The sequence below is a fragment of the Toxotes jaculatrix genome, chromosome 1 (assembly GCF_017976425.1).
Source record: "Toxotes jaculatrix isolate fToxJac2 chromosome 1, fToxJac2.pri, whole genome shotgun sequence".
NCBI lineage: Eukaryota > Metazoa > Chordata > Actinopteri > Toxotidae > Toxotes > Toxotes jaculatrix.
Genome location: NC_054394.1, coordinates 11647855 through 11672410, shown reverse-complemented (window position 1 = coordinate 11672410; position 24556 = coordinate 11647855). Strand labels below are relative to the sequence as shown.

At 41.0% G+C, this 24556-nt stretch overlaps 1 protein-coding gene across 1 annotated transcript; it reads left to right on the top strand.

Moving 5' to 3' along the window:
- The first annotated feature begins 813 nt into the window (after positions 1 to 813).
- Positions 814 to 24117, top strand: LOC121183140 (RNA polymerase II elongation factor ELL-like). Its single transcript, XM_041040034.1, has 12 exons — positions 814 to 958; positions 1576 to 1623; positions 14136 to 14263; positions 15470 to 15633; positions 17535 to 17779; positions 19327 to 19451; positions 19989 to 20103; positions 20420 to 20906; positions 21469 to 21520; positions 22169 to 22340; positions 22493 to 22537; positions 23025 to 24117. The coding sequence occupies exons 1-12, from the start codon at positions 821 to 823 to the stop codon at positions 23133 to 23135; spliced, it is 1830 nt and encodes a 609-aa protein (XP_040895968.1). The 5' UTR covers positions 814 to 820; the 3' UTR covers positions 23136 to 24117.
- Positions 24118 to 24556: the final 439 nt, after the last annotated feature.

Sequence of the window (24556 nt, the reverse complement as noted above, 5' to 3'; positions counted from 1 at the left end):
GGAGGCTGATGTTGAGTCTGTTAACCTTCTTCTGGGGAATGTATGTTCTAAAGCAGACAAAATGTTCCACGAATAAGTGCTAGAAATAGGCACTGTCACAAAACTAGTCAAATGACTATGGATAAGGTAGCTCTTCCTCAAACTAGAACTAATACTTTAAGGAAAACTGTTCTGAACAAGGTTGCCATTCAGTAGAATCATTTACCATCATTTATTATAAAATCCCTGAGGTTGCTTTTAAAGATTGCTTTAAACAAAAAAAAAAAGTTAAAGAACATATAAATAGATTTAAAGCTATCATGAGAAATGCATTTTTCTGTTTTGTTTTTGGAGGCTGGATAGTTATGAACATTAATTGCAGTGTGTATGCTGCTGAAATATTCTAATTATAATAACAAACTTGGACTGACTGTTGTTCTATTACCGGTTTAATATGTAGGCACATATGCGTTTATATGCAATCTTACTTTCATTTGTTTCTGATTTACATAATTTACATAATTCTGACATGAGGAACGAGAATTTGCTGTAGCTACTGTTCTTCAAATGGACCCCATGAAGAGTGGCTGGTTATAATGGAGAACATGAGAACATGAGAATAAAAAATATGAAATTGTTCACTGGATTTTGTGCAGCCTGTGATACTAACAGGGGTAAAATGCCGTGTATAAACACAACGCAGAGCCTGGCGCACACAGTCAGCCCTCCGCTCACGGTGGTGTTGTCGCCGTGGCCCCGCCCACACCGTGACGTTTCGGGGCGCGTGTGGAGCGGAGAGAGGAAAGCAGCTTTAATTGCAGGGCAGAGAGAAAAGCCAGCGATGGCTTCGCTCGGTCAGGAGCACCGCTATGGGCTCTCCTGTGGAAAAAATAACAGAAACAGCCCCAGCAGGACGCTGTATCATGTCAAGCTCACGGACACGGCCATCAAAGCGCTGGAGGCTTATCAAAACCTCAAGGTACTTTTTTCCTCGCGTGTGTTTGTATTTGTGTTTGCGCGTGCGTTTGGAGAAGAAATTCATTCTTACACTTGTCAAAGTTGTCGCCTGTGCTTTTCTTCCTCTTCACTGTTGCATATTGCTAAATTACTGTTGCGCTGTTTGTTTTACCTGTATCGGTTTTTTAGATAACGTTTCGTCTGGCGTGTGTGGTGTGACTGAATAAATGAGAGAAGCTCAGACAAGTTTTACGGTCACTTCTAACTGCGTTACCCCTTGAATCAGTTAGCTACATTGCTGTATAGCATACCAGGACTGAACCCTGTGATTGTCGGGAAAGACGAGCCCGTCAGCTGTTTGCTGGGAAACCTTCCTGGTGCTTCAAAGTAAAGCAGATAGTCTGCAGCGTGCCTGCTTATCTAATTGACAAGTAGGCTTGTTTGTCTCATAATTAGCTCCAATGAAGACCATTAACAGCGCACAGGCGTTACAGGTTGTGTAAGTTTAACTTACATTTAAATAGATTACAGCATAGGTGTTTACTAAACTAATTTAGATGACAGCTTTCTGTGCATCTATGCCACAACAAATAACTTCCCTTTCTTTCTTTCCTTCTTTCTTTCTTTCTTTCCCTTTAGGGATCTTTGCCAATTGAACCATCAATTTGTTTCAAAGGAAACCAGGGGGTAAGTTTGTTGTTGTTATATTTACATATATATATATATATATATATATATATATATATATATATATATATATATATATATATATAAGTGATAATTATTCATCTGCATACCACAAGTCCTCAGCTCGTTTGTTCAAACTGTAAGAAGGCAACATGTTAGTCTGACATCTCTTATAATAAAGGTGTATGCCAAATGATTTCTTAAATTCAGCAACTGCAAAGAAGCTTCTGTTGATCACGCGTTGCTGTTGACTCACTTGTCCCACCATACCGAAGCCCTCAGAGGGCTCGGATGAGAGCTTATAGCCGGTTGTCTCCAGCAGATCGGAGGCATGCAGGTTACTGGGTCAGCCTGGTGACTGTGGAGAGGCTTTGTTAGGTCAGTGAGCGGCGCTGGGAAAAGGAAAGGAGGGAGGGACGGAGCGAGGCAGGACGTGCACACACACACACACACACACACACACTGACAGGACCAGAGTTAACAGTGCAGAGATGAGTTATCATAAGTCAAATGAGGTTCCTTCAGTGACACAGGTTAGATGTGTGCACATTGTTCTTGTTTGGGAAAAAGCACTTTGATAATTATATATCTGTGTGGGTGTGTATTTACTCTATGTGATTTGCTGTTACGCTGTATTATTGAACCATAATCTGCAGTGCACAGTCTGTGTGTTCAGACTAAAGTGAGGGGCAGATGTGTCCCTGGGGAATACTTTACTTTTCAGTCAATGCTAATTGCATGAGCCTGGTTAGAAACAGTTGCAACCCCCTTCCTGACATGACAAGACGAGCTGAATGGTGGTGAGTTTTGTCAGGGGGCTTGTGTGTCTGGTTGAAACCTTTAAGTATCCTTCCTATGCTCCTATTTTGTGTGAATTTGTGGTACTTTGTAAAAGTTAGTTTTAACTAAAAGAGTGTTGAAATTGGAAAATCTGTTTCTCAAGGAGGAAATTTTTGAGGGCGGTCAAATTCATTTTTACTTCCTGTACGTCATTATCATTATTATTGCTGTAATCTGGTGGGTGTGGCTTTCTAATTAGTCCAGGATGTTTGTGAAAGTCTCCAAACTGGCTCCTGCACAAACTGTCAGGCAGGCTTGTCTACCTTAAAAGCAGCTCTCAGTGCTAGGGGTCAGGTACTGGAGGTTAGGGGGCAGTTGGTCAGCTGCTGTGTTGTTTTTTTTTTTTTTTTTCTTTTTTCCTTGGCTCTCTTGCATTCTAACTGTAACTCCAACAAGGCACAGGGCATTGACAGGAATATGTGAGGCATTAAATTAGAGGAAAAGCTGCAAATCCAATCCAAGGCTTCACAGCTCACACACTAATCTGAGGGACCGAGTTTGTGCTGAGAAGTAGTTAGCCATAAAACTTGACCAGACTGAGTCCACTTGATTTGAGAAACTACTGTAGCAGTTTGTTGACTCTGTCCTGTATCCGAGGCAAGAGGGAAGTGCCAGCTGTTCAAATTAAAAGGAAGGAAATTCAACTGATTTTGTATTACAATGATTGCATGGTGCTTTTTCTCAACAAGGACTCACACTAGGGAGATTTAATGTAGCACAGTGCTGTACTGAATACTGTGTGGAAACATGTTGGGAGACCTGGGCGAGGCCTGGGCCTGGATCTGAGGTTTGACACCGTGACAGTGACAGTTCATCTTTGGACCTGTACTGTCATTCTGATGGCTGAGGGATTGCTGAGAATTTCACACCACTCCCCTCTACATGACACAGAGAGCTAAAGTTATTAGCCAAATGAATGTTTAGAGGTGATTACAGGAGCCATAATGCTCTTGATTACAGTGTGAAACACCATGACTTCAGTTTGCATTAGCTCTCCCTGTCTGTCTGACTCAGACATTCACGAATGTGTGTTTTTGTGTGTGTGAGTGTGTGTGTAGCATCGGCACACTTCGGCTGCAGTAATAGCTAGAGAGATTATATGAACTCTGGCCTGCTAATTTTCCCTTCCTATTCCCAGGCTGGTGTTCCACTTTTTCTGTGTGTGTGTGCACATACAATGCATGTATTGGGTGTGAATCTTGTTGTGTTTTTCGTGTGTGTGTTTATGCTGTGTCCTGTGTGGCCTGAAGGCATGATTTATTCATGTCCCACCTCCTTTTTCCTGTCCTGCCCCTCTGCCTATTGTGTAGCAGTCTTTAGCCTGCCAGGACCAGAGTGGATCCCCTGAGGACCCTCTGTGTGCGGTGTGTGTTTGTTTGTTTGGTTTGTCTCTGTGTATAAAAGAGCGAGGGACCGAGGGAGTTTTTGGCTCTTGCTTTTTTTTTTTTCAAGTATTTGTGTGTTTGAGTGCAGGTTTTTTTTTTTCTGTCTGTGTACTGTCTATGCTGAGATCCCCAGAGTCCCCCTCTGATTGTGTGTTGTCTCCTCTGATTTGAATAACAATGAGTGGGGGAATGCAGGCTGTGTGTTGTCACCCTGCTTGGATCACCCCAAATGAATCGAGTTTTTCACTGTGACGCATTACAGTCAGTCCAGATGTGTTGTGGCCTGCCCTGAGGGTTTGTTTGTGCCCAACATGACAGAAACTTCCCTGCTGTGGATCTAATGGAGTGGAGCCTAAAATGGAGAACACTGCAAACATCTTCCATCATAAACCTTTAGTAATTTGACCATGACCACATTTTGTTGTTTTTTTTTTAACATGGGAAACACTAATGTTACTTCATTTAAAGTACAAGCTGAAGATGTAGGTATATAAACACTAGCGGATTATCTAAATGACTGTAATATGAAGCACAGCAAAAATGCACTCTTAATTTGTGCATAAATCATCTTGAAAGATGAAATTAAAAGGTACTTAACAACACGTGGAAAAAAAGTAGGGCAATTAGTGCGGGCATGTGCACACTGAAAAAGAGCTTTCACTGCATTCCAGTAATCTATTCAGTGTACTGTTTATGTTGTGTATGTCACTGGTTATAAGTGTGTGCTTTCTCTCAGATCGTGTTAATCAGTATGTGTCCACAAAGAGGACATTGTTTGTGGGATTATAATGTTTTAAACACTGGTGGTTATAACTTGCTCCTTCTTCTAAAAGGCCAAGAATGAAAATCTTGTGTGCTGACAGGGTTACATATTTATTTAGTGTGAGTGCAAGATGAAGACAAGTGGCCCTCTGAGATCCAGCAACAGCAGCAGCAGCAGCTCGGGAGAAATGAGTTCTCTGTCCAATTAAGCAGCTTGGAGATATGGAGCACATCTTGGTTCGCTGAGGAACGTGTCCCATCTAATCCCTTCATGTGAAAATCCACACCAGAAGCTAATGAGGCATAAAAGGCATACCTTGAGACACACGTGTGTCATGGTATGGCCCTGCATGTGTGGAAACATAGTGTTCCATGGGAGGGGGTGTAGAAGCAGGGGCTTTTGTCGGGCACAGTGACCCACAATTTGTTGAAGTTGACAGTTTGGGCCTCAGGCACCTGCCAGAGATGTATCGTTCTTGGCATCGGAGAGGGAAACCTCAGGGGATGCTTGTGGCACAGCACCCCTTCCTATCCTTCCCCCCTCCTCCTCCTTCACACCCAGCCTCCTCTCCCTCAGTACTGGAGCTTGCAGCTCTGGCAGCAGCTCTGTCCCTCTGTGAAATTGCAAATGAAAAGGAATGGAAGGTGATTACAGGCTGGGGCTTGATTACATGCACTGTCTCCCACTCGAGGCAGCCACATTAATCACTCACTTCCAGCACGCGGAACTCAGAAGACACTGCGTAGCTCCGAGCGTTGACTGATCGACTGTGGGATCATAAACACGCTTCTGCATTAAACACACAAAAAACTCTAACTAGCTTCTCTCTTTGTATGTTCTTCTCCGTCTCTGCTGCCTCCCCCCATCCTTCTCTCTTCCACCGGGCCACAGACACAGACACACATTGTGTTTTGTATCGCTGTTCTCCATTGTGGAGGGGACTTGTCTTAAATGGCATGTGTCAACTTGTGGCCCTGGGAACGATTGGGCTCTTTTGTTTGTGATGAGATGATGAGAAGTAGTGTTTACTGAAGTGTGGTGAGGATGAGGGTGGTGGCTGGCTGGCTGTCTGAGCATGTGTATGTGTTTGTGTCTATCATCGTGTGCGTGTGCATGTGTGTGTGTCTAAGCCACTGGCGGAGATGTTTGGCTGATAGCTAGACTTTGGCCTTTCTCCCTCCTCAGCCTTATGAGTGGCAGTAATGCTGATTACACCCTGGTGAGAGGAGCTGGAGCTGATCCCCTCTTTGCTCATGCTGGATTAACACAGACACACACACACACACACACACATACACATACACAGAGTTTGCATTTGCACCCGGGCCCGGAGTGACTTGCCTCCCGCTGATAACAGACAGCGGTGGTGGCGACAGGTTTCACTCCCTCCTCTACCTCCGCCTGCACCTCCTCCCTCTCCTCCTATCAACCACAAAGGGGAAGCAGTGCCATGGCATCCCACTCTGGAGCCGAGGAGGCCAGAACAAAAGACGGCCTGTTTTCAGAAGGCCATTACTCAGGCTGCAGAGGATGTGGAAACAATAGGCTGCATGAGATCTACACCCAGACCCCACATTCAACCAAAAGCTAGCAGGAAACATAAGCCCTGTGCACCGACAGCAGTCTCTCACAGCTTTTGTTCAATCAACTTTATAGTTTGATAAAGCCAGGAAAATGAGCCTTTCTCGTCCTGCAGCTTCAGCGTGTGGAGACATTTATGACAGTCGAGAGTAAACTGTGGCTCATTAAGATGGTGTCGCCACACATACTGACAGTCTTGACTTTTACTGCGTCAAAAACTTTAAATATTGAATTTTCACAGTGTGGGTTTCTGTGTTATTTGGCCCATATTTCTCAGGTGGAATTTTTAAATTCGATTCAGGTAGATGGTGTAGTTGTCTGACTATAGACCACTGAAGGTCATCACATCATTTTTGAAGGTCATAGGTTGCCTCAACAGTGTTGTGTGCCCATAAAAACAGTGATGACAGAATAATATAAAAAACAGGGTGGGACATTCCCTTAATTTGTCTGGAGATTAAGATGAAATTTGAACCTAAAACGGTTTTGAATATTGTTTTGGATGTCCGAGAAATGTTTTAGAAATACAAGTCTTGGCATGATTTGGCATACCAGAGTAGCAGATGATTTCTCTGACTGTAAAGAAGACTGGGAAAGGAAAGACTTTTTACTGCGTTGCTGTTTTAACCTGTTTCCCGGCAAGAAGGGTAGAAGTTGTAGAAAACAAAATACAGCTCATTTACAATAGCACACACACAAACTCATATTTATTCAGACTAATTTCTAACGTGATTAATATGGCAAGATCGGGAACAAAAACATTAGAGGCCTGAGGGAATGGACGTGTGCTGATTTATTGCTTCTGTGAAATGGAGGGAGCGTCCTGCTCACTTTGGATCAGTCAGTAAAGAGAGAAATAGAAGTTCAGGAAGTAACATTGAAGCGAACACTGTTCAAGAAAATTGTAGCCCATTTATCACTGTGTTGCGGTACGGTTTTGTTTCATTTTGTGTTTGCCTCTGTGGACTGTGAATATTGTTGAAAGAAGTTGTTTTCATTTAATTTGACTCAGCAGGCTGCTGTTCAGAATTGTGTTTGATTGATTGACGTCTTTTTCCTTTAAACTTCATTGCACCTGTCAGTTTGTGACGCATTACACCCTGAGGATTCACTTTTTGGCCCAGTCACTCCAGCATTTAAAACAGCAAATGTCTGAAATTAAACTATTTCTTGTCCATGTTTATATGTGATTTTTTTCTACATGTAGAAGATGCCTTCAGATAAATTTCCTTTGCTCCAAATCTGATGTAAATTATTTAAATAATAAAACTTGAAAGGAGTCTGTCAGACAAATGGATACAAGTAAACGGCTAAAACTGTGTTGAAACAAAAAGTGTTGTAAAGTTTGCAGACAAAGGAAACAGATGGACAGACAGCGTCTACGCCAAGAGTAATGCCTTCGAGAAAGATTGATGGAGACAGTGTGTTAATGGTCAGGAAAGGCTTGATATTTGTTTTTTTACCAAGACACAGGAGGAATTATTGGAAGAACAGAGAGACTGTCTTAGCCGTATCAGCTAGAAAAGGTAATGTGGGGATGTGGGGAGTGAGACAGGGGAAGGCTCAGGGATAAGACTGAATCGTCTGACAGTGGATCTGTGACGTTACTAGGCACAGAAGGAGGCACAGTTTGGTTTAAAAGAATGAATTAGTGTTGAAACACTTGTCAGATTAAGGCTTCTCTCGGTTTGCCTCTTTGCCTTTTGGCCTCTGAGGGTCACTGAGCATTACTGAGGGAATAAGTCACTCGCAAATGTAGGGCAGTTTTTATTATATTCATTTCTCAAGAACAAACCCTTGATAATACGTATTTTGACATGCAACAACCTTGGTAACTTTATCTGTGGTTATTTTGTTGCAGCATTTTTCTTTCTGCTTCATTCAACAATCAGAAGATCAGAAGCAACCCACAGATTCCCTGAATATTTAACTTGAAAGAAAGACAATAAATATTTCATTATTCACGGTCAGTTGAATTCTTTAAGTGCCAAGTTCTTTGTACGAGCTCTGGGTTTGCATTGCTGTGTGCGCCTCTCAGGAGAACGCACTGGGCTTTGGTGCGGGGCCCCAGCGGCTGGGAACGAGAGTGCTTGTTGTAATTTGCACAGCGGGGGTCTAGAAGTCTGCCCGTGCAGGTCATACGAACCGCCATCACAGTATGACTGCCAGCGAGTGCTCCTGGGTGCTCTGCATGACTGCACATTTGAAACAACTGGAATCCTGCAACGGCACACAGCGCAACTCAATGAACACAGAGTTTGTAAATTATTAATTGTTGCCACTCTGCAGGAAGATTGGAGGAAATGGCCTCTGGTGATTTCCTCTCTGACTGAGATCCTCAAAAGTGAATGTTGCCATAATAAGAATAACATTTAAGTTTTTACATATTTAATTTAACATTTAATTTTCACCTAGGTGTGTGTTACATCTGCAGCTCTTCCAGGCATCCTCAAATAGACCTGTGAACACAGGCTTTCCAGCATTGACAAAGTCAGTTACTGTAAATTCTGAGAGAGCACAGGAGAAGTGAAGTTTGTTACAGGCTACCTCCCATACCATGTTCCTGTGAACTAGCATTTTTCCAGATGACATACCTTATCTTTCTGCTGTCCTAATACTGGACTTCCTAAGAAATGCTAATCACACTTAGGGTAGATGCGGGTTTTCACTGGAAGTGGAATTCTAAGTAACAAGGCTCTTAACCATCTGTCTTTTTCACGTAATCCATGTATGCAGCATTTGCCAGGTGGACAGTGAACTGTTCATATGGGAAATTCGGATTTCTTGACTCAGCCAAAGGGACGCCAAATCCTAGCATAAGCCCAGTTCTTCTTCAGGGGCTGTTGTTCTTTGGGTTTTTTTTTTTAATGTGGTTCAGAGCAGCAACTAGTGTTTATTATCATTATAGATAAAGGTGATGTAAATTTTCTGTGGTTTTGTTTTAATAAAAAACAAAAAAACTTTTTTTGCTGGGGATTCAAACCACAGACTTGCGGTGTTGTGGTATGCACTGTAACCATTCGGCTAGCCAGTTTGCCCCCAGGTGACAACAATTTACAGTCCAAAACTAAGAGGTCACTTAAAATGACATAAAAGTGAAACAATAAATAACAAAATAGACTCCCATCCTTTGAGTTGGGCACATTCTGGTGCTTATTCTCTGGATGTCTGTCAATACGAGCGCCATCTTTCACATTACACATAATATTTAAGCAGATTTAAAGGATTAATTGATCAACGTTTATAGTTAATTTTATGCTGAATCCAATAATTGACATATTGGCTGATTGTTCTAGCACCTGAAATACCTCATCAGATACCCCAAACCACAGTTTGCAGAGAACTGAACATGACCTCTTGTTTTATGGAGCTCTACTGGCTTTTTCTCTGGTTTCCTAACTATTAAAAGTTTCTCAGGCAGAAGAATGAGATTTCTTGAATAGATTTGAAGGAGTTAGTCTTTATAGTTACATCGGTTTTTATATCACCATCTTTATTTGTATCACCATAAAGGTTGTTGAAATAACAGGGCTTTAAACTTTATTACTATTTAGCTAATGGATATGACTAAGTGGTCATTAACAAGAAAGTGCGTACAACATCTTGTGAAATGTTAACAAAAATGTCTCATGGTGATCTGCGATCCTCTGCAGAGTGATTACAACATGTTTTCTGACCTCTGTCTTATATAAACAATGACACATCCAGTATTAACCTACAGTATTAACCTACAGGCTGTAAGCATGTATCTCACAGGCAACTATTACATAATCAGGACAGGACACGTAAAACAGAAGTTAAGTTATAAACTGAGGAGATCCACCTGTGCAGCTACACACAAGCTGGTCTGTATCTTTCAGTTCTATTAGAGCTCAGCTGTGTATAGTTTGTATAAATTCCTGTGGTGAAAGCCTGCGTGTAAAGACATGTGCAGCGGGCTGATAAGAGAATACAGCCAACGTCTGTGTTGCTTTGTTGCACACTTGAGTCAAGACATCTGACACAACTTTTAAAGACAGCACAGAAGTAATGGGCCACCCTGCTGAATGTTGGTTAGGCAGCATTCTCTAAGTTGTTAGTTCAGATCAAGTTCATGACCTGTTAAATATTTATTCTTTTTAGTGTCATATTCAATATAAACTTTATTCAAGTTTGTTTACACTGTGTGACAGTGGCACACAGATAAAAACAATCACATAGCACAGAACATTGCAGCATGTGGAATACTGGTAAACACCCAGTTTTATGGCCATGAAAGTGTTGTTTTTCATTCATAAAGTTGGGGCCAGAAACTTCACATTTCCAGTTTAAAGGCATTTTGAATCATGTAATTACAGCTGAAAAAAATTCAAGTTTCTCATTCAGAAAAGATGTAATATTTTTAAAGGAACAAGCTAAGAAAATGTTTTTGTCAAGTAAGATGGATTTTGCTACAGTTTGTACTGGTAGTAAAGGAACAACTTGTACATCTGTTGATATAGGCAAAAACCACTTGAGCTTATGCCTCACTTTTCCTAAATACAACTCCTATTTACATTGTAGGAAACTGTTGGTGAAGAGCTGCAGCACCACAGTGGCAGGACCAAACAGAAATTGCTGTATTTGTAGTTGTTATATTTAAACATGTGCTGTCCTTAACTGTTGTTTTCCCTCTGTCTTCTTGGGGGGCAGCAGGAACAAGATATAAATACAGCACTCAACAAATAATCAACTTTTAAGTTTATCTGGTAAACACTTATTCTCCTTTTAGCTCTGTTTTTGGTCTCGACCAACCCCAGAGAGAAATATGTGGCTCCAGCGGCCAGATTCCAAACTGTGTTCACCAAGTAGTTGTTAACTGTGTTGTTCTGCAACTTGGTGCTGAGCAGGTAAAATACAGTGAGTGTTTAGAGCATTTTTGCTTAAAAAAAGCTCCCAACTGTTGAAAACGACACAGGTGAGAGTCAACCAACACAGTGTGACAAAGAGTATCAAACTCTCAAAGCAGAGAAGCTAGGAACAAGAAATATTTTATATTTTCATTATAAAATTATCATTTGATTATCAAAAATAGTCTTATAAATGAACTGACTAATTACTTCAGCTCTAATCTATTGCTAATATAAAAATGTTGATTGTAGCCATTAGTCAAAGGACATTACAGACATCATGAATATTAGAGGCTTATATCACATTTAAACGACACTGAGACAAATTACATTCTGTGATATATGTTTTTGCAGTTCATTATTAATGATGCCAGTGTCACATTCACACATAATAGGACAGGCTGTGGAGATGGTTGGTTAAGGGGGTTTGAAAAACAACGAAACCAGATAAAGTATAAAACTTAAACATTTAATAGTTAAACTTCCTTCCCACCCCAAAAAAAGATGGCACAGCTTCCTGCAGCATGAAGAATGGGATTGCTTTAAAACTGCTGACCCCCGACGCTGCTGTTACGAGGCAGTGAAGGATACTTGTGATGACAGTGTGGATCTGCAATGGGACCTTCACTCTAATACACTCTACTGTATTTACTGTAGCTCCTGGCAAGCCAGAATCTCTCTCTGTAATCCATTTCTCTCTTACTCTCTTTCATGTAACCCCAAAAATTCCTGCAGCGCTTCTGTAGTGCTGTGCTGCGAATTTCTCATAAAACTAAATGAAAGCACCAGTGGAGTATTGCAGAGCTCTGCTTTCATGAACGTGCAATTACATCTTTTTCAGTGGTCAAATCAGTGTAGATCCTGACTTTATTCTGATCCTCATTTTTCCTGATCTGTTATTATATGTCTCAGTGTGAGTTCGTGTGTGCATTTGTCTGCCCTGGAGGTTGCAGCCTTGGCTCAGCTGCGCTCCACTGAGTCTGCCAGGAGATCTCATGGAGGCCTCAGTGGAGCGGACTCTTAAAAACACTGTTTACCCAAGGAGATTTATTTAAAGTTACAGAGCGGCACAAAGTCGCACTCTAGATCTTCTGTGTGTGTGTGTGTGTGTGTGTGTGTGTGTGTGTGTGTGTGTTACTCATGGTATTTATGTGTTCATGTGTGCACACAAGATTACGTTGAGATGCTGTGAAAACAAAGACTGAGCAAGTGACACTTTACTGTTTCCCAGTACTTTCTCAAAAGGTGTAGCTGACCTTATAATCACCTTACATTCACTTCAGTTGAATATTTCTCCACGGCTCATTTGTCATAGTCAAAATGTTTTCCAGTCAAACAACGGTACTGTGTGTTCACAAGTTCTCATTATCTCCTAGACTTTCCCCAGTGACAATCGTCAGGTCATGCGTGTACTTTCTTCCTGTTCTCTGGCAGAAGACTCATGTGCGAGTCATCTGGTTTCAGGACACTTTTCCCCTCCCAGCTTCTGTGGAACATGAATCAGACCATGCTGGTCTTTGAAGAACAGACAATATGGTTTTTTTTGTTTTTTTTTTAAACATCATAATGTTTGAATGACTGGTATTGAAGATTCTGTGTACTGCAATGCAATGTGTCATATGTGGGTCTTTGAAGAGGGTATTAGCTTCTTCCTACAGGGTGAAATGCACACACTTGTCAGTGTTTAAAATAAACATTGTGGTCATGGAAGAAGAAGAGAGACCCTGTTGCCTCATTCTGGAAACTGATGAGATTAAATTACACCGGTGTCTTTGATTGTCTCGCATTTTTACTTTAAAATGGTATTTCACCACGTGAATGGGTGAGGTGAGTGAGCAGGAAGTCAGGTTTGGAAATTCAGGGTCCTCAGAGGATGGACATAAGACCAACTATAACCGAGCGCCTTTTAAGTTAATATGAAGAACTTTTTAGCAAACTGTTGCTTATTTAACACATCCATCAGTTGTGGGCTTAACAGTTGAACACTGAGCTGAAACATGCTGTAACTCGGCTTCTGACAAGCCGAAGGGAGCTGCATAGGTTTATCTCTACAAGTGCATTGTTTTCACGTTGTTGTTTGATACGTTTTTTATTATAAAACTGATTATTGCCACTTTAATGTTTCTGGTAAGCCCCTGACCTTTCATGTTGTGTACCACCAAACTTTCCATTTGCACTCAAGAAATCCCTCTGAATCTGATGGTCACATTGCCATAAAATTTACTGAGCACATTTATGATTCACAGACGATGAACACAATAATATCTGATAATATCTAAGATCTCAATCCATCAGACTGATGGCTGTTAAATTTGTTGAGCTTTGTTACAAAATTTTCATGCTCCCAGGAGCATAAATTGCTTCAACTACAACAGCCCCATGGCCCTTTTTTCACACTCTTTATGTGTATTTCTAGTCTCACAGGAAATTTCAGTGTGTCAGCATGCTTTTTGTTCCATTAAACACTTCTGTGTTGTTGGATGTCATGAACAGTCCAGGCTCTAGGAACCGCTAGCAAACCTTTTTAAGGTGAACTGTTCCTTTCAGACCTATTAACTACATTTGTCAGAGTCTGGTCTTTGCAGTGAGCTGAAAGTTGTGAATACAGAAACTTCACTGATTTATGTTGATTGCAAAAAACCTTGACTTTGGACGGCCCTGTGTTCTTGGCTGCAAAGCTTTTTGGCATCAGAGTTTGTCTCTGAAATTCTGCTGAGTAGATAATTGCTTTTCCCTACCAAAAGCTGACAGTTTGAAAGATAACAAGAGATGCATGAAGTGTTGGGAAAACAATTGACAAGTTAAAGCAACTGGCTGGTACCAGGCCAGTGAAACAATATAACTATTCTTTTAATGGATGTGATGTGCACACAAGCAGCGTTGAACGCTTGGGTTAGTGTCTTTATAAAGACAAAAGCTGAAAAGAGACAGGAAAATCTGGCGTATGAGTGACTGTACACTAATATGTGGGTGCATTTAACTTTTGTGTGTTTTTTTGTGCCTGTCATCTGCCTCGATGTTTGTTGGCCTATCTGTTTTAAATAAAATCTGACTTTCTTTTCTTTTTCTTCACAGTACATCAAGATCCCAGCTCCCACACCGGAGTCACTATCTGCTCTTCGCGTCTTCTCATTCTACTTATCCAGCGACAGCAAAGACCAGCCTCAGGCCAGCTTTGACTGCATCCATCAATATGTTTCAAGGTATGGACTTAATTAGTCGAAGCATACTGCATGTCCTTGCACCGAAGAGCATATGAAGTACTATTAAATTTCTTTCTCCTAAAAATGTTTCACTCTAGTAACTCTGCTTTATTCCCAATTCAAGATCCTGCCTCAGGCTCCATGGAAAACTACCTAGAAACCATTTTTTCCACATAAATCAGCAAAGAATTATGGCAAATATTCACTGCAAAAATTGATTCCGGGCGAAGCTTCCAGATCTGCCTGTCACCACAATTTAAAGTCCAAGTGTTCAATGTGATCTACTGTCTATGGCACATGTGACCCTGGCTGATGGCTTTTTGTCATCTTCATTGGTCAGCAGACTTGCACCACGTTTTTTTTTCTGTGTTTCCTCAGGTTTCTCTGTGCCCACATCTCTGAGGGCATCGTGAGAGACAGTTCTACACAGGATGGGGCAATTGTAATTTCCTGTATATTTCTGGGCTCACCCTCTCATTACTGAGATCTGTGATGCCTTGTTTATGGAGTGGATATGCTTGGAAAGTGAGGGTTACGCTCTGTTGCTGCCTCCTGCTGCCAGGTGGCTAACTGTGGTCTGAACTGAAACTCGTTCTGGTTCCAGTCAGCTGCTGGAGCCAAGAACAACAGCGTAACAGTGTTGAGGGCAAGATTTTGCTCTCTCTGCCCCCACATTTGTTTCGATTCTTTACAGGATAAAAACTAAAAATGATAAGTGGTCAAGTATTGTAATTGTGTTGTGAAAATAAAAATTGGATCAGGGAAAAGGACTCTTCAAAAAAAAAAGAAAGAAAGATCTACATTTGGCAGCACAGTAAATCCCTGACTTATTTACAGCATTAATGCAGCCCATGTTCATGTATTTAACTTTTTACTTTTGTCCAAGATGATACTTGTTTTGCAAGTGCACAGGCAGGAGCCAAGCTAATCCTGGTGGTGTTCCACAGGCTCTGTCCTGCTTTGAACCAGGATATCTGACTTTCTCACATGCAGAGGACTGCAGGGCTATATCTAGCCTGTGACATAACATACAGTAACCATAGGCCAACCTTAGCCAGCTCTCACCACAAAGCCACTTTATGCTGCATGGAGTTCACGTTGGTATCCTTCTCTAAGATAGCTTATAGGACTATGTTTTTCCAGTATTTACTGTACAGCAAGCAGAAAGCCCTGTGGTTCACGGGCTCTGTGCTTTTTGTCTTGCAGTGACGGCCGTGAGCAGCTGGAAGGTCAGGGCGTCATCCAGGATAAGATCACTGTGTGTGCCACCGACGACTCCTACCAGATGACCCGTGAGAGGATGTCTCAGGTGGAGAAGGACAGCTGGAGCCGCTCTGCCATTGAGATCAAACCTGGAGCCACACATCCAAGTAAGAATAGACTAGAGGCCTCTCTGGAGCAAAAACAGAGGACAAGAGGATGATACATCTGCAGATTCTCATGTGAAAAAGCCAAACAGCTTTAAGCTTGGAGAGGAATCAGCAACATTGGATGTGGATACACTGATAGTATATACAAATAAAAATAGAAATATAATAGCAGCAATAAAAGTAATAGGAATATTTGCCTTGCCTTGATTTGTTTTTTTTTACTTTTGGTTGTCAATTTGTTAAGTCCTGTTTTGTCTCTCTTTACACATCTGGCTTTGATAAGACTGTTTTCCAAATGGATGTTTGGTAGTGGTCAGAGTCCACAACATCTTTCTTTAACTTGTCATTTCAGAGGTAGAAGGCTTGTAGGAGATTCAGAGCCAAATTCTTAACATTTATGCTAATGAAAGTCATATTTTTGTGAAGAAGTGATGTGGGTGTATCTCCAAAACCTAGCATATGCAATTAAATGTTAGCTGTGTTGGATCATGAATAGTTTCATTTTTGTAGCAAACAACTTAATTTGCTGCAGGGTGGTGCCAAAAGTTTGAACAGACCACAAACCTCTGATAATTACAAAAAGTTAACCAGATGTTTGCCAAGAAACAGAAAAACATGAGTTCACAGGTGATCAGTAGTTGCTTTCCAACAAGTTCCTTGCCACACTTGCCAGAGTTGTGTGTGTGTGAGGATACCGTAATGATATGCTGTATGGTAACACAGCAATCATATGAGAACATGAACTGGCCTGAACTACTTCCTCTTTTCTTTTCTCTTATTTCTCGTCTCCAACCTTTGCCGTGGTTATGCAATATTGTTCCCTGGCATCATTATAGACCCCCTTGTCAGTGCTGGAGCTCCAGGGAAGCTTAGACTCTGGGTGGTGTAGACCAAATTTAGACTTTGTGGATTGTGTAACATCGGGTCTTAAGGTGAAGATGACTTGGCAACATATATGCCCGGAGGGAAACATTTAATAACTGCACTCTACATTCTCCTTTCAGCCTCAGGAGGTGCTCACGAACCTCAGTGTATTTTTACAGGCATGCCAAAACCTATAGAGCATGCACTCCATACATCACACACCATAATTATTACGTAATTCAGAGTATTTGTTATCATGATTCATGGCTGGTAGTAGAGTAATGATAATTCATAGAGTTATTATCTCTTGGCAGGCTGTACTTTTGTGGTTGAAAGGAAACCCTTCTTCTCCTGTGCCTCTGCCTCTCTCTGACCTTCAAAGCGCAGATTAACCTGTAATGGGATTAGCACAGAGAGATAGCTTTCACCGCTCTAACATGCCTCTTCTGTCTGCATCAGGGATGTAAGCAATGATCATTTGGGTGTTTGCTATACATCTGATGACAAATAGCTGCAGGCCAGCATGAACATGTGATCTAGAGATAAAGGTCAGCAAAAGATATTTTGATGAATGTGTCCTCATCAGCTGTCAAGATAGTTTAGCCGAGAGAGTACACGAACAGTTAAAGGCAGTGGTAAGAGCTTAAAACCAGGCTGCCTTCAACTCTTGTCTGTCACATCATCATTTTTGCTTGAACTCCTGCATGAAAATATGAAAAGATTATATTTTGTTTTAGAGCTTGAATGACACATTTCACTGAGTTCCAGCTTTGGACTTTGTTTCTTTATGGCTCATAAATTGGTTGCAATGAGCTTTAAGTCCCTCTAAAAGTCTCTGGAAACTGTGGATGTAAAATGTATAGAAACACATTTTTTAAACAGATTGTAAACATACAGTTTGTTTACAATCTGTATAAATAAGCAGATTTTGTAGCATTTTGAGAGTTGTAATCCAAATGCAACGTATGCATTACACCGTATGACTGAGTATCATTTATCTCACCATCTCAAACCCTGTGTTTTTTTTCCGTGTTCAGGTAAATGTGTCAAGTTCAGCAAGAGGCCAGCTCCTCCCTCTGCGTCAGACATCAGCTTCTATAAGCAGTCTACCAACAACCGGAGGAATGGCGGTATGTCCACGTCGGCCCAGAAGCCCCTGAGGGAGCGCATCATCCACCTGCTGGCTCTCAAACCCTACAGGAAACCAGAGCTGCTGCTGTGGCTGGAAAGAGAAAGAGCCGGCCCCAAGGACAAGGCCGAACTGAGTCCAATACTGGAGGAGGTATGCAGGAAAAAATGTGTGTATGCGTTCATGCACGCACACATATAAACACTCACATCCATGCTTATACACACCCTTAATAAAAAAAAAAAAAAAAAAAAACACATTGTGGATGGTGTTGTTTGTGTGTGTGTTCAGTCACATCTGACCTTTAAATCTGCACCCTGCTTACACACAAGAACATACATGTTTACATGCACACACCCAAATCCAATTGAGCAGTGACATATGTTAACGCCACAATGTTAAGACCTTTGTAAAATGCATTTAATACCATGAGAATATAAATCACTGTTTTCTTTGTTCTCAGATGGGATGTAAAGAAAAGCAGTCATTCCTAATATAGTGGTAACAAAGCTTCATGCCATACTTTCTATTAAAAACAACAAAAACAAAACATTTTGGCAGGGGTGAATATGACAACATTACAAAGCGTTTGTGACTCAGGATCTGAAAAGTAGAGACCTACAGCATGTTCAATCTAGCGAACATATAATCCTCTGCTGAAGGAAAGCCGGGCCCTGCTGTGCTTTAATTGATCTTGTGATCTAATTTAGAAACGTTTATTTTACTTGACTTTCCTGTATACATTTTTGACCAACTCCTAAATGATGTTTGCGTGTTTGTACTGCCATCATTGGTCTGCGTGCATGCGTGCGTGTGTTTGTGTATTTCCTGTATTTTCTTTGTGCTTGTTGATGTGCATGCATGCAGGCAGGCAGTTTTTGTGTCTGTGCGTGTGTGTAATTAGGTCGATGCTGTAATTGTCTCTGCAGAGATTGTGTTTGCAGCGGGGCGGGACGCTCTGTCAGGAGGCCCCAGAAAGATAGATGTCCTCCAAGAAAGGCAGTCTGAGCAGATTAGAGAGGAGGGTAAAGTCGCTGTGAGAAAGAAAGCTTGAGATTCACAGATGGGAAAAGAATCAGAGAAAGAGTTTTTCTTTTCAGGAATGTGGATGTGCCAGTGTTAGTGACAGTGTTACTATTTGACTCACTTGATACACATAATGTTGTTTGTTGATTAATAACAAAACCAAACTATTCAGAAAAGTAGATTAAAATATCTACATTATACATATGAATGTTTCTGTATGAGTCAGTTAATCAGTTAAATTAATACTCAAGTGTGAGATGCCCTGTACAGTTAGGAACAGTTTAAACATGATGGTATCTATCAGTAATAAAGATGCACTGCAACGAATGGTCATATGAAGTGTACTTTTTAACAGATGTGGGGAAGGGCTTTAGGCTGCAGTACAGCAGGAAACACATGCTGCGATAACAGTGGTGTTGTGGCACAATACATTTCCCATGTTTGTCTGTTCTTTAATTTATGTGTGTGACTGGAGTTTTAATTCTGATCACGGCTGATAAGCCCAAACTCACATACTCTAACATAAAGTCAAAGCAGTAGATTGTTTCATTTCAGGGGAGATGTCAACACTCTTTCAGATATGTCTAAGTTGTTTGCCGAGTTGTGAATTAAGTCAGACGTTGAAGACTTGAGTGGGAGTTTAAAGTAACGTTGTGTGGTGCCTCACATTTCAGGTGGCAAAAGTAAATCCCAAAGACAGCAGCTACCTGCTGAGGGATGACTTCTACAAGCACGTGCAGAGGGACTGGCCAGGCTACAGCGAGGAGGAGAGACAGCTGATCAGCAGGCTGCTGGCCAGGTGGGTCAGAGGCACGGGCCGAATGAGGACGAATGAGGACGCCATCTCTGCCATTACAACAAACTAATAATCAAATTTCCCTCTCTCATTGTCAAACCTGTTTCTCTGTGGCTTGGTGTGTGCAAAAAAGTGTCTCTTCAGTTTTCAATATGTCAGTGATCAACACTAACTACTGCTTCGTGGAGGTGACAGCATCGTTTTCATGACTGGTGAAAGAAACCTGTAGCAACTCTCATAAATAGCATAATAGTGACTGGACATGAAAACTTTTCTTTTTAGCAGTGTGATTGTTTCTCACAGCTCTAGGCAGACTGTGGCTCCCAGCTTTATCTGCTGTCTCTTCTTCTCTGCTCCACATCATCTTCTCTCATTCTCACACTTGTTTGCACATATGCTAATCAGCACTCAGAAACAGACCTTGTCTGTAGAACTCTGCAATGGGTTAAATGAGTTAAATTGAATGTTTCTAAACTCTACATGGATGATATCTTTATATCTCATTGTCAGATTACCATGTTCTTTCTTTCTGTTTAACAGGAAGTTGCAGCCGCAGATTAGCAACCAATCAAGAAATCTTCAAGCAAGCACGTCAATACTAAAGGCCACAGAAGATACGACACTACATCACAGCACAATGAAAAATCCTGCCGTGGTAAATGGCAATATTGTTTTTCATTAACCTCTGAAGATGTGGGAAAGTGACTCATGTGTTTTTAAACTGGTGCTCCTTTTGTGTGCTCATTGAATTTGTTGCTTTGGCTTGTTGGTTTTCGATGAGGGCTAGCTTTTACTTCGTAGAGGTGAAGTGGGTTGAAGTGATGTGAGCTTGTGAATGGTGCTAATGGTATATGTTACTTTGACAAACTAGGTTGCAGGTTGTTTGTGTCGTTTTGTAAGGAAATATTAATTTGTGATTGAAGTGATAAAGTTTGATTTCTTTGGGGTTTTTTTTCTTCTCCCTTTCCCAGAAACGCCCCGTGCCTTTTGACTCACTGGAAAGGCTAGCTGTTAAGAGACAAAAACTTGCGGACCAGAGGTTGCAACAGCAGCCCACTGTAAACGGACTCTTAAACAATAAAGGAGGACATGACAGTGCAACTCCTGCCCTTAACCCCAGCTTCCACACAAAGACTGAGTTTCAAAGGACAACTAACCATACTGGTAACCAGAATGGCTCACCAGGGGACCACAATGGCCTTCCTCTCATGCACAAACTGTCTAGCACCTCTGACGCACCTGTTTCAGAGAGCAGGGAGCAAGAACCCAAAGTAAGCAGCCATCAGCCACCGCAGGCCGACTCTGACTGCACTCACCAGCAGGTCGCAAACAGCCAGCACAGAAAGAAGAAATCTAAAAAGCACAAAGACAAGGAGCGGGAAAGGTTAAAAGACAACCAGGGCAGTGATTGGTTGGAGTCAAGCCTTGATCTTAAGCAGAACCCAGACAAACTTGACAGTAAGATCCCTCTTTTTTACATAGATATTTCTTTTACTGATACCAGCCTCCATTCCTCTCATGTTGTTTGATCACACCCTGAAACCAACACAGTGATGTCTGAACTGTTGTTGTTGTTTTTTTTTCCTCTGCACTTGCCTATATAATAATAAGTTAACCACACATCATACTTTGAGCAGGTGACCAGTGGTAATTGTGTGTGAGGTCTCTCTGAGCAACCGTCCCACAGCTCATTGGTGCATTTATACAGTATTATCTCATAAGCATGTCTGTGTTTGCTCCCTTAAGCTCACTCTCTTGAGTCCTCAGTGTGTTATGTGGCTGATTGACTCAACAACAGCAGTGAGCAGTGCTTTGGGTCTCTAAGCTGAGATGTCTCCTGATACCCACAAGCTTACACACACACGCACACACACACACTCACACTGTGGCTTTTTGCAAAACAAAAACACATTGCTTAACATTCAGACAGTGACAAAGTGTCATGTCGATGAGTGTTTCAACTCAACTCAAGCTAATGTCATTTTCTTTATCTTATGTTTTGGTTTTTTGGTTTTTTCAGATCCTGACATCACAAATGCTGTGGCCTCTGAGGAGAAGCCGGATTATGTTCTGTGAGTGTAAACGTGATTTAAAATCATTTTGTTATGATAGTTACATGTGGTGTCACTGCTGTAGTTTCTTTTGAACACACTTAAGATGTATTGTCTGTTAAAATATGTGATGAGGACAATTGTGAGCTTAACCATATGACAGTCATAACCATCCCAATTTTAAATGCATATTTGTTTGCTATACAGGTGTCAGAACTTACAGGGATTACTTGTTTTCCTGTATTTAATTGTATTGTTTACACATACAACTCATTTTTCTGAAAGATTTGATAAATACTTGTCTCTTGTGGTGATGAATGGGGGATACGCCTGTATCAAAGCAACATAACATTGTGGCTGTGCTGCCATCTTGTGTCAAAAAGAAGTACTGCACAGAAAGAAAATTAAAAGTAGGATTTGAGGAAATGGCCTTTTTTATAGAGGTCAAAATTATTACAAGGTAATTTTGCGTGAAAGAACGATTGTGACTATGGAAATCGGTCCGCAGGATAAAATTCAGATGGAGGAGTGTGTTCTTTATGCCCTCACTCACTGTAGACGATCACTTAGATAGGCCTAGACGAATACTCTCTGTGATGTTAACCAGTATAACACATCACATGTGCTGTCATCATCCCTCACTGTTTCTGCCTGTGTGTCTCCTTGTAGCACTTACGGCACCATAATGAATTTGGAGCAACGTCAGAGATACCAGGAAGATTTCTGCGCTGAGTATGATGAGTACAAAGACCTCCACTCCCGGATCGCCACCATAACTCACATGTTTGTTCAGCTAGGATCCAAGATCAAGAGCCTGTCCCCTGGCACAAAAGACTATAAGGTACATATGACAACTACAACTTGTCTGATCTGTTTTAGCCACACACACTCACACATGCAAACATGAACACATGGTACAAACAGATACTAAGGTATTACTTTATGCAGCTGAATTAATATTCACAATTTAACAATTTTTTTAATGCCATATAGATAATGGAAGACCAAATCCTGGAAAAGTACAACAAGTATCGTAAGGTAAGTCAAACTGTTGCTGCCATTTAAATGGTTAAAGTTGTTTTCTCTTTCTTTGGATTTTATTTTTTTTTTCTGCTTAATGAAATCACATGGGAATAGTTTTTGTGAAGTAAGAGACCCACACCAGTTTTTTATATTGCCCATGCCAATAATAAATAAATTAAACAGGTAAAGAGTTTCCATCCAAGTGTTTTTATGCTCATTTTCAATATGTACATGAAAATAAGTGAGTGGAAACACCAGAACCTTATGCTTGTTATGCTTGTCTGAGGCAGATGAGTTGATGTATCACTAAAGGCAAAAGTGCAATGGAAACATGGAAATCGTGTCGTGAAGGAAGCATGTGACTTAAACGTCCACTGGAGAGACTAAAAATAGCAGCAGATGAAAACATCAGGCCTGTGTGCAGCGATAATGAGACTGCAACGTTAGAGATATATATATTTTTTAATTAATTTAATTAAAACACTTTCTCCCCTCTCCACAGAAGTTCCCAGGCTACCGGGAGGAGAAGAAACGCTGCGAGTATCTCCATGAGAAACTGTCCTACATCAAACAGCTCATCGTGGACTATGATGTCTCTCCTGCTTCTTCGTAGCAAAGGCTGCCAACCCCCTCCCACACACATGTTGACATCAGATTTGTTTTAAATGGAAACCCTTTCTTTGCATAAACAACACAGGTATCAAACAAACAAAGCGTTTTTACCTGAGAGTAATATAAAAGCAGTGTTTTCCATACATTGATTTATTTGTGGTGGTCTGCCACAATATTAACACTGACCGCCACTTATAGAATTTCTTTTTCTTTCTTCTTCTTTTTTTTCTTTATTATTTTCAAATGGGTAACATTTCCTCCTCGCCCTGCTCTCTCTCTCTCTCTCTCTCTCTCTCTCTCTCTCTCTCTCTCTCTCTCTCTCTCTCTCTCTCTCTCTCTCTCTCTCTCAAACACAGACACACACACACACACAGAAACACATTGACAGCAAACATTGACTGGAATCTAATTCTGAACACTGATAAAAGGTTTTGGATGAAGCCGCAGGCGTCAGCACGGACTGCTTACTTACTTATGAGTCAAGAACAGATTTCGCTCTGGTATTTGTAAGTCTATTTGTATTGAAGTTATCGTTTCTTTCAAATGTTATGTTAATGTGAAAAGTCAGAGGGAGAAGCAAAGATAGTCTTGGGATTAGAAGATTTATGCGTCTGTGCTCATCACAATGCCAAGACAGACAGTTTCCCAAACAGTTTTTACCAGCCTTTTCAAAACCAATATCAGTGTACGCCATTTTATTGGAAATATGTAAAAAGTAGCAAATGTGACTTTAACTTATTCACTTTGTTCTTGACACATTAAGTCAAACATTGCTGCAGGCAAGTTTGCAATTTCCTTTTTTCTTTTTTTTTTCTTTTTTATTTAAACATTTCAATATGCAGCATAGAAAAGAGTACTTTTAAAAGTTCCATATCGAAGTTGCCTGACACAAGATTGAAGCAGCCCACTGCAAAAAAAAAAAAACTGAAATGTTTAAGTCATTTCATCTTATATTCAGCCTTCACATCTTATTATGCAAATGGGGTGAGACACTTGTTTCCAAAGCAGTTTCCCTTAATGTTTCAGGCAGGTTTTTAAAGCAGTCACTGCATTAGCATCAAGGTCCTGACGCCTGATTTTTAATAAAGTCTTAGAGGAAGCTGATTTTGTTTTGGCAACAAGTGAAATAATCTCATCCTCCCTGGGACATGGACTCAATGATATACAAAGCAATGCATTAAAATGAACATACGTCGCAATACAGCCAGTAAGGGGGGTAATACTGTTCACCTGAATTCAGCTGGTTTGCTGGTTTCATGAATGGCGGATGTGGTTCTGACATATTGCACAGTCAATTCAAATCTTAAAATACTCTCTACCATTTTGAAAGCAGCAGAACATAATGATAAAAAAAACTGGAAGACTTTCAAATGGCTGGATACGTGTCAGATTCACACAGAACCTGATGCAGTACAGTACAGT